This window comes from Petaurus breviceps, unplaced genomic scaffold (assembly GCF_028583685.1).
Source record: "Petaurus breviceps papuanus isolate PSGF00001 unplaced genomic scaffold, PetGlider_PUasm1.0 99, whole genome shotgun sequence".
NCBI classification, from domain to species: domain Eukaryota; kingdom Metazoa; phylum Chordata; class Mammalia; order Diprotodontia; family Petauridae; genus Petaurus; species Petaurus breviceps.
The window spans coordinates 251,146-266,321 of record NW_027187465.1 but is presented as its reverse complement, the minus strand read 5'-3'; the positions used below and the strand labels follow the sequence as shown (position 1 = coordinate 266,321).

General features: G+C 43.2%; 1 protein-coding gene across 2 annotated transcripts in view; it reads right to left on the bottom strand.

Moving 5' to 3' along the window:
• Positions 1-15,176, bottom strand: part of PRR14L (proline rich 14 like) — a 62,726-nt gene that overhangs the window by 37,639 nt on the left and 9,911 nt on the right. The window contains exons 1-2 of one of the 2 annotated variants that reach the window (XM_069081561.1): positions 8,992-9,132; positions 8,650-8,855 (exon numbers count right to left, since the gene is read on the bottom strand). In XM_069081561.1, coding sequence (XP_068937662.1) covers positions 8,650-8,844 — 195 coding nt within the window. In that variant the 5' untranslated portion in view covers positions 8,845-8,855; positions 8,992-9,132. Of the gene's footprint in view, positions 1-8,649; positions 9,133-15,176 lie in introns of those variants that run through there. The other variant, XM_069081560.1, reaches the window with a different exon arrangement.

Sequence of the window (15,176 nt, the reverse complement as noted above, 5' to 3'; positions counted from 1 at the left end):
CAGTTAGCAATCATGACCGTGAACGGAATGAACGAATCTAAACAAAGGAGAACAGACGGCAGAGAGGATTAGAAACCAGACTCTAACACACAAAGCTTAAAATAAGAGGCTGGAGCGTGATTTCTTACTTCAGCTGAGGTCAAAGAGACAGAGAGATGGCACAATCATGATTTCAGACAAAGCAAAAGCAGAAACAGACTGGATTAAAAGTACATTAAAAACTGTATTTTGCTAAAAGGTACAACAGACCAGGGCTTCTTAAACTTTTTCCACCAGCCACTTCTTCAGCACTTCTTAAACTGTGGGTTGCACAACAGACAATGAAGAAATAACAACATTAGATATGGAAGGGGCGGCTAGGTGGCACAGTGAGTAAAGTGCCAGCCCAGGAGTCAGGGCCTGAGTTCAGATCTGGCCTCAGACACTTAAAACACACACACACACACACACACACAAACTAGCCGTGTAACCTTGGGCAAGTTACTTAACCCCACTGCCCTCCAAAAAGGCAAAAAAAAAAAATGTTAAAAAGATATGGGAGAGAGTAGATTGGGGGAGGGGATATTCAGTGGGGTCGCTGTTTTGGGGTGGTGGGTAGAGAAAAACGGGGAGAAAATTTGTAACTCAAAATCTTGTGGAAATGAATGATGTAAACAAAAAAAAAAAAAAAACCCCCACAAAAAACCAAAAACAGTATTAAACATACACACACCAAAGGGCACAGCATCTAAATTCTGGAAGGGAAAGCTAAATAAATTACAATAAGAAAAAGACTATCCCCTAGTGGAGGGCCTCAATTTGCCCCTCTCAGATCTAGACAAATCTAATCATAAAATAAATAAGTTAAGGAGATGATTAGAGTTTCAGAAAAGTTAGATATAACAGACCTCTGGGGAACAATGAATGGGAATAGAAAGAAGTATGTCTTTTTTTCACATGTTCCATAGTACATTCATAAAAAACTGAACATGTATTAGCACATAAAAACCCTCAAAAACAAATGCAGAAAAGTAAAACTATTAAATGCACCCTTTTCAGATCACAAAGCAAGAAAAACTACATTCAATAAAGGGCCTCTGAATCACAGATTAAAAATCAACTGGAAAGTAAATAATCCCAAAGAAAGAGTGGGTCAAAGAACACAGCACAGAACCAATCAATAATTTTATTAAAAGAAATGTAAAAAATGAGATAACACAACACTCCAAAAATTTGGGGGATACAATGAAAGTAGTACTTAAAGGGAAAATTAATATCTCTAAATCCTTAAATCAATGAAAGAAAAAGCAGGTCAATGAATTGGTTATATAACTAAAAAAACTAGAAGAATTTAAAATCTCTAAAACACCAAAATAGAAGTCTGAAAAAAGAGACTGATAAAATGAAAAGTTTTATGAAAAAGATAAAAAACGAAAACCAAATTACCAGTATCAAAAATGAAAAGAGGTAGAGGCGGGCAGCTAGGTGGTGCAGTGAGCAAAGCGCCGGCCCTGGAGTCGGGAGGACCGGAGGGTTCTGGCCTGAGACACTTAACACACACACAAAAATACTAGCCGTGTAATCTTGGGCAAGTTACTTAACCTCAATTGCCCTCCAAAATGCAAAAAAAAAAAAAAAAAAAAAAGGAGGTAGGAGCAGTTAGGTGGCGCAGTGAATAAAGCACAGGCCTGGAGTCAGGAGAACCTGAGTTCCATTCCAGCCTCAGACACTTAACACCCCACACACAAAAAAACTAGTTGTGTAACCTTGGGCAAGTTACTTAACCCCAACTGCCCTCCAAAAGGCAAAAAAAAAAAAATGTGAATGTACATACAACCAATAAAGATGAAATTCCAATCTAAATTAAATGGATGAATATTGTTAAAAACACAATTAAAAGGAACAGAATACTTAAATAACCCTATCCCTAAGGGGAAAAAAAGGAATTCAACAGGTCACAGGGGGGAAAGAAAACCAAAACCCAGGACGACCAGATAGATTTACAAATTAATTTGTAACAAACATTTAAGTAACAACTAATTCCAATACTACATAAACTATTTGAAAAAGAAAAAATGAAGGTAAAAGAGTTCTACCAAATTTCTTCTCATATAAATATGGTTTTGGTACCTAAACCAGGGAGAACAAAAACAAAGACTATAGACCAATTTCCCTAATGAATATTGATGCAAAAGTTTAAAATAGAACGCTAGCAAGGAGATTATGGCAATATATCAAGATCCTATACTATGACAAGATTGGACTTATACCAAGAATGCAAAGCTGGTTCAACATTAGGAAAACTACAAGCATAAAGGACCATTTAAATAACAAAAACAAAAAAATTATGTGATTGTATCAATAGATGTAGAAAACACTTTCGACAAAATATAACACTCATTACATCAACAGAGAAAACACCAGAAAGCATAGGAATAAATGTAGCTTTTCTTAAAATGATGAGTAGTATCTGAAGACAAAAGCAAGCACTACCTATAATGGAAATAAACTAGAAACCTTTTCAGTAAGAATAGGGCGAAGCAGGGATGTCCACTGTCACCATTATTGTTGTCAATATTGTACTAGAAATGTTAATTATAACAGTAAGACGGGAAAAAGAAATTGAAAGAATAAGAGTAGGCAACAAGGAAACAAAACTATGACCCTCTGCAGATTATGTGACGTTATACTTCGGAGAACTCAAGAGAAGTAAAAACTAGTCAAACAATTAATACCTAAGTAAAGTCGCAGGATATGAAACAAATCCACATAATCCATCATTTCTATATATTACCCACAAAACCCATTTGAGATTATTTTGTATGATTTTATATGTATAATTGATATCAACATTTCTCGCCTTCTCCATGCATGGGGGAGGAACCAAAGGGAGGAAGCGCATTAAGAATTAAATTTTTTAAAAAATGAAATATTCTGCTGGGAAAACCAGAAAGCAATCAGGCAGAAACTAGCAAATAGACCAACATCTCACACCACATACACACCATTTAACAAGAAAACTCAAAAAGGGTTCACAATCTAAGCATAAAGGTAGTACAGAAGCAAACTGGGGGAGCATGGAAAAATTACCTATTGGATCTAAGGATAAGGAAAGAGTTTATAAGAAAACATGATACGAAATCAATGCATCTAAGTGTAGCAGCAAGCACCCTAGCACACCCAGGATGGCCTGCTAGTACAGATTCTTTGATCTGCTTTTCTTAAAGGAAAGCAACTTTGAAGGGGTCAATAATCTTCTTTTAAATTATATTCACTAGTTCAAGGGAAAGGTCAGCACCCTGAACATGGAGAAAATACAGGCAGAGAAATTAGCATAAAGACCAACAGACAGGCTCCAGATGTCTGAACATAGTAATATTGCTATATACTTTATATACATCACTGGATCGACAGAGCACAGACATCTAAGCAGTCAGGGGGCTCTGAACAAATGGCTACTCAAGAGTCTTGACCAAGAAATCAAAAGATCCTTCTCATGAGTGAACCCCTAAAGCAAAACACCAGCCTCCCAGAATATGTAACAAAGACCCAGCATCTGATTGGCTGAGTGCCGAGGAGCTTGAAAATCCTGGTGCCCCAGAACTTACTTGGAAACTCCAGAGCCTGATTAACTCTGAGCCAGGACTCTATGTGTCTATTAACAGGCAGGGAAGATCTCCAAATTCCCTTAACATTACAAGGTATCACCTCAGACCTATCAGATTGGCTAACATGACAGAAAAGGAAAATGACAAATAAAGGGAACATGGAAAAACAAAGACACTAATGCACTGCTGATGGAGCTGTAAACTGATCTAACCATTTTGAGAACAATTTGGAACCATATCCAAGGGACTATAAAACTGTGCATGCATATCCTTTGACTCAGCAATATCACTAGGTCTATACCTCCAAGAGATATGAGATAAAAGAAAAAAGAAAAGGACCCATATGTATAAAAAATACTTAAAGTAGCTCTTTTTGTGGTGACAAAGGATTGGAAATTGAGGGGATGCCCACCAATTTGGGAATGGCTGAACAACTCGTGGTATGCTAGTGTGATGAAATACTGTGCTATAAGAAATGATGATGGGGATGGTTTCAGAAAAACTTGGAAGATTTGTATGAACTGATACAAAGTGAAGTGAGCTAATCTACAAGGAACTCCATACACAGAATCAGTAACATTGTAATGATGATCATTTGTGAAAGAGCTAGCTATTCTAATAAATACAATGATCCGAGACAATTTCAAAGGACTCATGATAAAAAATGCTATCCACCTCCAGAGGAAGAACTAATGAACTCTGAGTAAGGGACCGAAGCATATTTTTTCCACTTTATTTTTCTTGCTTTTATTCACATTTGGGCTAATGAAGAAATATGACTACATAGGTAAAAAAAACAAACAAAAAAAAATTCTGATGAATATAATGACCATCCATGATCCCAGGGCATGAATGCAGTAGGCCTTCAGAAAAAGAGGTGACAGGATGAACATGAGACCCATTTTTGAACTTTGTCAATATGAGAACTTGTTTAGCTCAATTCTTTGTTACAAAGGTTTTCTTTTCCTTTTTTGGGGGGAAGGGAGTTTGGTAGGGAATAAACATTGAAATTTACTGAAATAAATATTTGATAAAGAAAAAGAAAGCAATTCCTCATAAATGGTGAGGTCTTCTAGGTGTGTTGGTGAATGCATGAGGCCTCAGAACACTGCAGAGTCTCCTGGACCAAGTCCACTTGTCCATCTGTCTAGATCAAATAAGCATGGCAACTGGACTATGAGCTGGGCTTAGAATCATACAGGAGAAAGCTAGCAGGATGGATAGTCTTTAGGAAATTAAATTCTTATTTGAGGTTTTTATGTTAAGATCCTGAAAGGATTTATAACAAGGTAGAAGCCCAAAGTCAGAAAAATCATTAAAAAGAGACTTCCAAACAGGAAAATAAATTCTCCCAATAAATGAAAGCCTTCAGGGTACGAGGGCCACCTTCAAGTAGGTCAAGAGCTGTGGGTCTCACAAAGGGATTCAACTTGGTCTGTTTGATGCCTAAGGACAGAACCAGGAATAATAGTGAGGATCTGCAGAGAGGAAGATGGGGGGGGAGGGGGGATGAGTAAAATGATTCTACTCATCATTTTAAGAAAAGCTACATTTATTCCTATGCTTTCTAGTGTTTTCTCTGTTGATATAATGAGTGTTATATTTTGTCGAAAGTGTTTTCTACATCTATTGATACAATCACATAATTTTTTTGTTTTTGTTATTTAAATGGTCCTTTATGCTTGTAGATTTCCTAATGTTGAACCAGCCTTGCATTCTTGGTATAAGTCCAATTTTGTCATAGTATAGGATCTTGATATATTGCCATAATCCCCTTGCTAGCGTTCTATTTTAAACTTTTGCATCAATATTCATTAGGGAAATTGGTCTATAGTCTTTGTTTTTGTTCTCCCTGGTTTAGGTACCAAAACCATATTTATATGAGAAGAAATTTGGTAGAACTCTTTTACCTTTATTTTTTCTTTTTCAAATAGTTTATGTAGTATTGGAATTAGCTCGACCATCAGCTGGGGGCCAATTAAAACACACCTTGAAATTTGGCTAAGAAGACAGAAGAGTCAGTGATGGAGAGGCTGTAAAAGACCAAACACAGTGGCAAGAGAGATTTCTGGTCAGGAATGGATGGGGTCGGCAGCCCCAGAGGCCCCTTCCCAGGCTGGAAATTCTGTGAAAACTCTGGATAAATAAAACCCTATGACAGAGCTCTGCTCCAGAAAAGTCCAGTTATAAGCAGGCCGAACGTCCTCAGGGGTCAGTCACTGACTTCCTGGCTTGCTGTCCGCGTGTACAGGGTAATCAATAAGCGAGATTACAGTCTGCACAGTGCTTCACAGTCCTTCCCTACAGCCTGCCAGTGGGCAGTGCCAACACTCTTCTACTGCTTTTACAAAGGAGGAAAGGGAGGCTTCTGCGGGTCCAAGGCGAGGACAGCAGGTGTGCAGGCAGGGCGTCCAGAGGGAGGCCAGTGCCCTTGAGAGACACTGCTCTGTTTAGCTTTACACATCAGGCATTTCCCACGGAAGCCTTCCTCCGGGACACCAACCAAAAGGCTAATTCGGCCTTATGTAAGACAAACACAACAAAAGCCTAAAGCAGCAGCCCTGGCGGCACATCCACCACAACCCCCACAATGCACAGAGAAGGGTGGCCGGCCTGCTCTGCACTGACTGAGACTGCTCCTGCCATTTAATGGCATTTCTGATGTCTTGTGTCATTTCCATTGACAATAACCGGTTCTACTTTCTTTGCTCTGCGTTAGTTTACCCTAATCTTCTGATGTTTCTCTGATGTCTTCTTTCTGTCATCTCTGTCCACTTGATGGGAGGGAGGTGAAAACACCTCAGCTGTCTCATTTTTAGTGATATGGAACACCTGTTCATAAGGCTGTTGCTAGCTGGCATCTCTCCTAAGAACCGTTCGTTCAGTTGATCTCTCCATGGCACCACACTTAATCTTCATATATGTCTCAAACCAGCTGAATCTAAAACCAGCAAGAGACCTTCCCCACGCCATCTTGCTTCTCCCATCCAGGGCTCTAGACTGTGCATCTATTACCCTCATGCACTTAATATGTTATCATTGCATGAATGAACATATACAGCAAAGGGCAACAGAACTCTACCAAGGATCTATTTAATACCTTAACAAGCCACACGCTGTGGTGAGGGCACAAAGCCAAAAGTCCCCTCCCTCCAGTCACTGATGGGGGAGGGCTCCCCCCAAGGAGGAAAGCAGCCAATCAGCATTTATTAATCACATACTATGTGTAGGCACTGTGGGAAAGGCTTCACTTGATTCTCATGAAGGCAGCCCTGGAAGGGAGGCAACTGTCACTGCCCCCATTTTTTCAGCTGAGGAAACGGAGGCTGGGACCATTACAAGGGACCATGGAGGGCAGAGAGAGCCCCGATGCCTTGAAGAGGGGCACAGCAGGGAAGCTTCAGAAAAGGGGAGAAAGAAGTGTGTGTGTGGCACAGACTTCTTGTGAGACAGTGATTTGTCCTTTCCACCCACATCAGCAGCAGGAGGGAAAAGCCTCTCTGTCCACTTACACTTTAAACAGCAATAAAGTAATCCACACAAAACACCCTCTTACCTACTACTCCAAGAAAATAACGTTAAGTGCTGCTAGTTATGCATAAAAGGTCATTTGTTTTGGTTGGATTTCTGCTTTAAAGGCAATGAATGCAAAATTTATGAAAAGGAAAGTCTCTGAGAGGGGGGCAAATGGAGGGAAAACTATGGTGATGAAAGAAAAGAGAAAAATATCAATGGACCTTATTTAAAAAACCAATTTCTCTGGGCTCATGTTCTTCCCCAGCCTATGAAGAACAGAAATGCCCTAAGGGCAGGGACCATGTCTCTGCCTTTATCTCTGTATCCTCAGCACCTGGCAGACACTTAGGATATGACAGCTGCACTGAATGGGGAGATGGAGGGAGTGTTGGCAGTGCCCTCAGAAAGGACACTCAGAGACTCTCTAAAAGTCCAAGGAGCTGGACGGTCTGAAGGCCAACACCAATCAACACCCTAACAGCAAGTATAGCCTGGGGATGGGGCTTTGGGGACCAGGGACACTTTAAACCTATGAGATCCTGTTTCTGTAGTGCTGGGGTCACAACAGGCCTGGGAAGGAGGTAGAAGATATGAGTAGTTATCGCCAGCCCCATTTTATAGTTGGGGAAACTGAGGCTCAGAGTCAGAAGATTCTGCCTTTTGATGCAAGTTCCAACACTTATTAGCTCTGTGTTCATTATACCACCTTCCTCCCAGAACTGTTGTGAGGGGCAAAACAAACAATTGTTTATTTTACAATACATTTTTATTGATAAGGTTTGTTTCTGTATTATCTACAACATTTCTGTCAGGCAGGTGGCACAGTGGATAGAGTGCCAGGCCTGGAATCAGGAAAATTAATCTCTGAGTTCTAATCTGGCCTCAAATACCTGCTAGTTATGTGACCCTGGACAAGTCACTTCACCCCATTTGCCTCAGTTTCTCGTCTATAAAATAAGCCAGAGAAGTAAATAGTAAACCACTCCCAAGAAAATCCCAAATGGGGTGAGGAAGAGTGGGATATGACTGAAAAATAACTGAACAGCAGCACTTCCTCTACCTGTTAACCAAGAATAAAAACAGAGGGAGATCAAAAGCAGTTACGGGAAGCCACTCTGACCCCATGCATGTGTCACTTCTGAGGCATCCCAGCCCTAAATTGAGAAAAGCCCGTCATGTCCTAACCTGAAAGTGCCCTAACCATGGACAGAAGGAGGAGGGCTCCTCCCAAGGAGTTCACTGGATGAACTCTGACCACTGCATGTGAGAATGCTTCCAATAATGGCAGAGCCCCTGGGAAGCAGGTGACACCTGCAGCCTGCCTGTGACTCCTCGGCCATCTGGGGCTGGCACGCAGCTCCCAGCCCAGCCCTCCTCTGTGGGCTGTCTCCTGCACTAGAGCGGGAGCTCCTGGCAGCTGGGACCAGCTGCCTTTGGCCCCCCTTAATCCCCAGCACCGAGCATGTAAGTAAATGCTTCATAATCACTTTTCATTCACTCACTCCTGGAGCTTAAAATTCAGAAATTGCGCAGGCTGGTCTCTTACCTGGCATGAGCCATGTACTCCTCCAGCAGCTGCTGGGGAAGGTTGCTCCTGGCCTTCCACTGCTCCCTCCTGGGGGGCTCTCACCTTCTTCTCTTGCTCCACTCTCTCTTTTGCAAGGACTCCTGAAGCTGCAGGGTCTCTGGCTGTGCAGTCTGCAGCCAGGCCACAACCCCTCGGCTCTTCCCCCACATCCATGGGGCCAGCGTCTGGAGGGCAATTTTCCACATGAGTTCTCTGTGGTTCTAAAGGCAAAGTCTGTACCAAGGAGCTCGAAGCTTCAGGTTTTGCATCTGGAATAATGCTTGGCTCAAACTCCACAGAAAGCTCTGGGGAGACACTTACTGGAAGTTCCGTGTACAACTCCTGGGCCCCCGCAGACATGGGGGAATCAAGAGGCACTGGCTGCGTCTCGACACCAGACGACAGCATGAGGGCTGCTGAGGATGCTGGGTTCCAGCTTATTGATCCAGATGGTTCTCCCTGGCACACACCAAAAAAGGGGAAAACACAGTTAAGAAAGACCCATACAGTTAAATGATAAAGACAATAAATTCCCACATTATCATTAATTATGCCCACCATGGACAGTAATCCTCAGAATTTACTGACAAAGAAAATAAACACCCCTTCATCTACAGCATGAAGGAAAGCAGCTGTCAGATCTCAATCCAAAACACCTTTTCCCCTCAATTTAAATCTGAATGGGGGAGGGGGGCTTGGGGTCAGGTTTCATTGTGGCAGCACCTTTTGAGAATAAGAATTCACATTTCTATAGCAGGCACTGGCTCTTCTCAGCAATGCATGATTCTAGGACAACTCCAAAAGACTCTGGATGGAAGATGCCGCCCGCGTCCAGAGGAAGACTGAGTCTGAACGCAGACCCAAGTAAACCACTTGCTCCATTTCTTGGTTTTGTTTTCTCTTCTTTCTTGTGTTTCTTTCCATTGGTTATAATCCTTCTTTACACCATGACTAACGTGAAGATGTTTAATGTGGATGTATAAGTACAGCCCATCTGAGACTGCATGCCGTCTTGGGGAGGGGAGGAAATCTGGAGCTCCAAAGCTTGTGGAACTGAACGCCACCAACGAAAAAGAAGCACTTACAGATGCCGCCTCATTTGGACCTCAGAACAACCTTCTGCAGGTGCTTTATTATCCCCATCTCAGAGATGAGCAAGAGAACGGATAAATTACCTTCCCAGGGACACTTGGCTAAGAAGAGCCTCAGGCCAGCCCCCCACTCTGCCTCCTAGAAAGGAGCGCGTCCAGAGAAGGATGACCCCAATGGGAGGGGGGGCTCTGAGATCACTCCAAAGGAGGCTGGCTGAAGAAATGAGGGAGCGCTAGACTAGAGCAGAGTAGACTATCCTCTTCCTAGTCCCTACCTCCCGGCTCAAAGGAGACCCAGGAAGTACATTTCAAGCTTTAAAGCAACCTTTAATTGATTTGCTTATTGGCTGAGCTGATATCACAGATCAATGGAGATAGGAAACTCCCACTGCAGCCCTCTGAGCCTTTATGGAAAGTGACCTGTCCAGAGGCACGACTGGCCCCTTGGTCCTCCTGACCACTGTACCACCCTTCCTCTGGGTGCATTAGACAATGCCAGGTACTTCTGATAGATGGATGGCCTGAGGGCCCTTCTGATACCTCATTTTCTGTGACTACTAAAACCACCTTTGACGACATCAAGGGCTATCCCAAGGAAAAGAGATAAATCTTGTTCTCACTGGCACTAAGTCCTTGTCTGTGGTTCCCCTGGAGAAGAAAAGCCCCACGCCAAGCAGCCTGCCCCTGCTGGCTCTGTGCTCTGAGAGAGAGGAGGGAGGGGGAGACAGCTGTTTCCATTTCTGCCTGTGTGAGCTCCTCACTTAGACCAGGGCGTGACAAAGAGCAGGCCCCAGATAAATGACCAGCAGCTCAACTGAGGCCTGGCCTGGAGGGGACAGGAGTTAACTGCCAGGACTTCCGGGCACAACTCTAAGGAGAACCATCAGAAATGTTCAAAAGCAGAAAGCGATACTAGGTGTCTCCATCATAGGGCTGAGCTAGAAGGGGTCTTTGCAAAGAGCTGAGGAAAGATGGAAAGTGAAAGGGTAAGATATGCCCAAGTGAATGCAGAATTCCAAAACAGGGAGAGTTAAGATTTTCTAAAATGAGTAATGCAAAGAAATAGAAAACAGAAGAATGGGAAAGACTAGAGATCTCTTCAAGAATATTAAAGATACAGAGGGAATGTTTCATGCAAAAATGGGCATGACAAAAGACAAAAATGACAGGGACTTGAAGAGATTAAGAATCCATCAAAGATATAAAAGAAAGCTCTTAACATCCCAATAACTACAATGGTGTGCTTACTGATCTGGAGTCAGACATTCTGGAGAAGGAAGTCAAGTGGGCCTTAGGAAGCTTTGCTAACAAACAGCTGAGCTGTTTAACACAGATCATTTAAAAGATGATGCTGGTAAAGGACTGTACTCAATATGCAGCAAATTTGGAAAACTCAACAGTGGAAGATGTTTATATCTGAATCCTAAAGAAGGGAAATGCCAACCAATGTTCAAATTACCCAACAATTGCACTCATTTCACATACAAGCAAGGTGATGCTTAAGATCCTGCATGTCAGTTAGGCTGCAGCAATATGTGAACTCAGAATTACTAGAAGAGCAGGCTGGTTTTTTGAAGAGGCAGAGGAACTAGAGACCAAATTGCCAACACTTTCTGGATTATGGAGAAAGTAAGGGAGTTCCAGAAAAACATCTACCTCTGCTTCACTGACAACACTAAGTCTTTGACTGGAGATCACAACAAAATGTTCCAAGTTCTCAAAGAGATGGGAGAACCAAATCATCTTAGCTGTATCCTGAGAAGGCTATATGTGGGCCAAGAAGCAAGAGTTAGAACCAAACATGGAACAGCTGACTGGTTTAAGATCCGGGAAAGAGTAAGACAAGGCTATCTATTGTCACCTTATATGCAGATCACAGCAAGCAAAATGCCAGGCTGTATTATTCAAAAGCTGGAATCAAGATTGCCAGGAGAAATACCAACAGTCTCTGATATGTAAATAATACCACTCTGAAGGCAAAAAGTGGAGAGAAATTAAGAAGCATCTTGATAAGGGTGATAGAGGGAGGTGTAAAAGCTGGCTTGAAGCTTAACATCAAAAAAACTAAGATGTTGGCAACTGGGCCCATCACTTCCCAGAAAATAGAGAGAGAAGAAATGGAAGCAAGGCCAGATTTTATACTCTTGGGATCAAAGATCCCTGCAGAAGGCAAATGAAGCCATGAAATGAAAAGATGCATACCCCCTGGAAGAAAAGCTACAGCAAATCTGGTCAGCAGGCTAAAGAGCAGAGGCATTCCCTTGTCAACAAAGACCCGTGTGGTCTAAGCTATGGTTTTTCCAGGAGCGGTGTACGGCTGTGAGAACTGGACTATAGGAAAAGCTGAGTGACACAGAAATTGAATTGTGAAGCCAGAGAAGACTTTTGACAGATCCTTCAACAGCAAAGAGATCAAGTCAGTCAATACTTAAAAGAAATTCAGATTATTCACTGGAAGGTCAAATGCTAAAGCTGAAATATTCTAGTCACATAAGAGGATAGGACTCATTGGAAAAGACTCTGATGTTGGGAAAGCCTGAGGGCAAAAGAAGAAGGGGACAGCAGAGGATGGATGGATGGTGTCATGGAAACAGTGAACATGAGCTTGGACAGACTTCAAGAGATACTGGAGGACAGAAGGGCCTGCCATGCTCCCTTCCATGGGGTCAGAAACAACTGAATGACTCAACAACAATAAATAAAGGGAAAAACACAGTCCCTGTTCTGAAGAAGTTCTCCTTCTAATGGAGGAGACAACATGAACGGCTGTAGATGAGATACAGACTGAGTAGATGAAAGGTGATCTCAGAGAGAAGGTGCTGGGTGGACAGGAGGAAGAGGCCCAGCAGAAACACTGTGAGATGACCAACTATGTATACCTTATCTCTTCCCAGCAATTCACTTTAAAAAAAAATCTTTTCCATGGTCTTTTCCTTTTGGTCTGTTTCTTCTTTCACAACATAATGAATATGGAAATGCTTCGCGTGACTGCACACACATTACCTATTTAAAATTCTTACCTTTTTAGGGAGGGGGAAGGGGAGAGAGAAAATTTGTAATTCAAAAAAATTCTTTTAAAGGAATGTTTAAAATTATCTTTATGTGTAATTGGAAAGAATAAAATACTATTTTAAAAAAGAAGGAAAAGCATCCTGGAGAAGTGTGGATGCGAACTGTCTTCAAGTAAGCCCAGGAACCCAGTAAGGAAGGGAGAAGTGAAAAGGAAGATGGTGTACGAAGCAGAAGGGATGGGTAGTACAAAATGCATGGAGGCAGAAGTTGGTGTATGGTGCTGTAATGGGAATTCAAATTTGGAAGATCTTCCCTGCCCCTAGGCTGAGGTGCACCTGGAGCCTGGGGTGGGAGGCTTGTTTTTCAGTAGATACTTTCTGATTGGCCAGTGGGTCCAAAAGGTTGTTACATTCTCTGAGCCAGGAGAAGGCTATATAAGCCCTGATGTGTAGCTTTGTTTTGGAACTCACTTTGAGAAGTATTCTGTGATTTTATCTGAATTCTGGGAAGCCGTTGTTGAGAGTCCCCCGGCTTTGAAAAACCCAGATGTTGACTGGGTATGGATATAATGGTTGGACAGTTTGGAAATCTGTCTACTTAATCTGTTTCTGTCTTGATAATTCTGCCTGTATGCTTTGAAATTCGGGGTGCTGACCTTTTTCCCCTGAACAAGGTAAACGATATATGTCTGACTGATTAAAGTAAGCTTGTTAACCCATTTTGAGTTGCTTTCCTTTAACAAAGCAGATCCAAGAACCTGTGGTAGCTGCAAACCCCGAGGACGCTTGGGGTGCTTGCCGCTACAGGTGCTCAAACATCAAGAAGTGGGGCGGCATGAAGCTGATCCTTGTGTACATGGAAGGAAGTCAAAAAGACTGGGAAGGAAAGAAGAAGCTGGATCATAAAGGGCTCCAAATGCCAAATCATTGTATTTGATCCTAGTCGGAAAGGGAGCTGCTGGAGTAACAGTGACCAGGGTGTGCTCCAGGCAGCTCTGGGATCCTGGGATAGTGGAGTGAGGACTCAAACTGAGGGCACCTTCAGCCTCTGGTACAACACCAAGCTTCTCCAGCCATCCCACTACAATCTTATGCAGGGACACGAGGGACAGTCCTCTTTGTCTCCTGGAGAATGTCAGCCTAGATTCCTAGTCTCCTTCCCTACAACCTGTGAAATGGTCTAAGTAGCTAGCAACAGAAAGCACAAGACCTTGGAGGCCATAAAGAACCAGCCAGTTAGCCCTAGATGGCCATTTCAGTAATCCAAACTCATTGACTCCTTCCCTTAAACCTGCAGCAAAAACAAAACAAAACCGAATCGAGGACCCCGAAAGTGGCTTCCCTTCTCTCCCAGCAGGTCAAAGGTCTACAATCCCTCCACCAAACCCAGGTTTTACAGAGGCCCTACCCCGGTACTGGGCTTCAGCCATCTCTGCAGAGGGCTCCTACAATCTTTTCTGTTCCAGGTTGCACCCAGCTTCCCATCCAGTCTCTTCTTCTCTTCCAATCTTCCACTTATCACTTGTATAATCTTGGGCAACAAGTTGCACTTGGGCCTCAGGTACATCTGTAAACTGAGGGCCTGCTAAGCCCTTCCAGCTCTGGGTCTAAACCTATGATGCCACTTAACTTCATTCTGTTGTTAAACTGGGCAGTACCCCATCTCCCCCTCTCCTAACTTTACTTGTGAAGCCTTTCAGGACCCATCCCAGAGAAGGAGTGGTGGCCCAACGAGCCCAAAGAACAACTGGACCTCAAACTATGGGGAGATCAAAGAGTGTATATCTAACCTAAGGGATGAGGGAGAGAGGGATGAGAAGGGAAAGAACCGTTGCTTTGGACCCAGCAGGGAAAGAAGGGAGAAGCCAAGCTGGCTCCCTAGCGCCCCAATGCACCAGAGCACCTATCAGGGTAAGGCACTGTGCTAGGCTAAGGCTGCAAAGCAGTCCATCCCTTCCTCTGCTGGACCATCTCACCTTCTCTGCTTCTGGCTCCTTTTGTGGGTCATTCCAGGAAATGGGGTGGGGGAGGGGAAGAGGGAGGAAGGGTCCTATTTAGAGGCTTGGATGGTTTCTCAGAGGACAAGAGTCAAAAGAACTGTGAAAAAGCCCCATGAGAGGCTAAAGTAAGACGGAGTCCTTTGTGCTAGCAGCTTGGACTGTGCCCCCTTAGAGGAAGGTATCAGCTGAAGCAAATCCAGAGGAAGACAGCCACGCCTCAGTGTGGGAGGGGGTGCCTAGAGACTGATCCACTGAAGGAACTGAGGTGTTTGGCCCAGAGACCTGGGGGGGGGGGGGGGGGGGGGGGGGGGGGGTGCGGTGTTGTGTCGGGGTTACTCTGGTTGGTTTTTTTTTTTTTTATGTTTTCATTAACAGTAGTGTGCGGGGCGTCGGGCGAGGGGAGA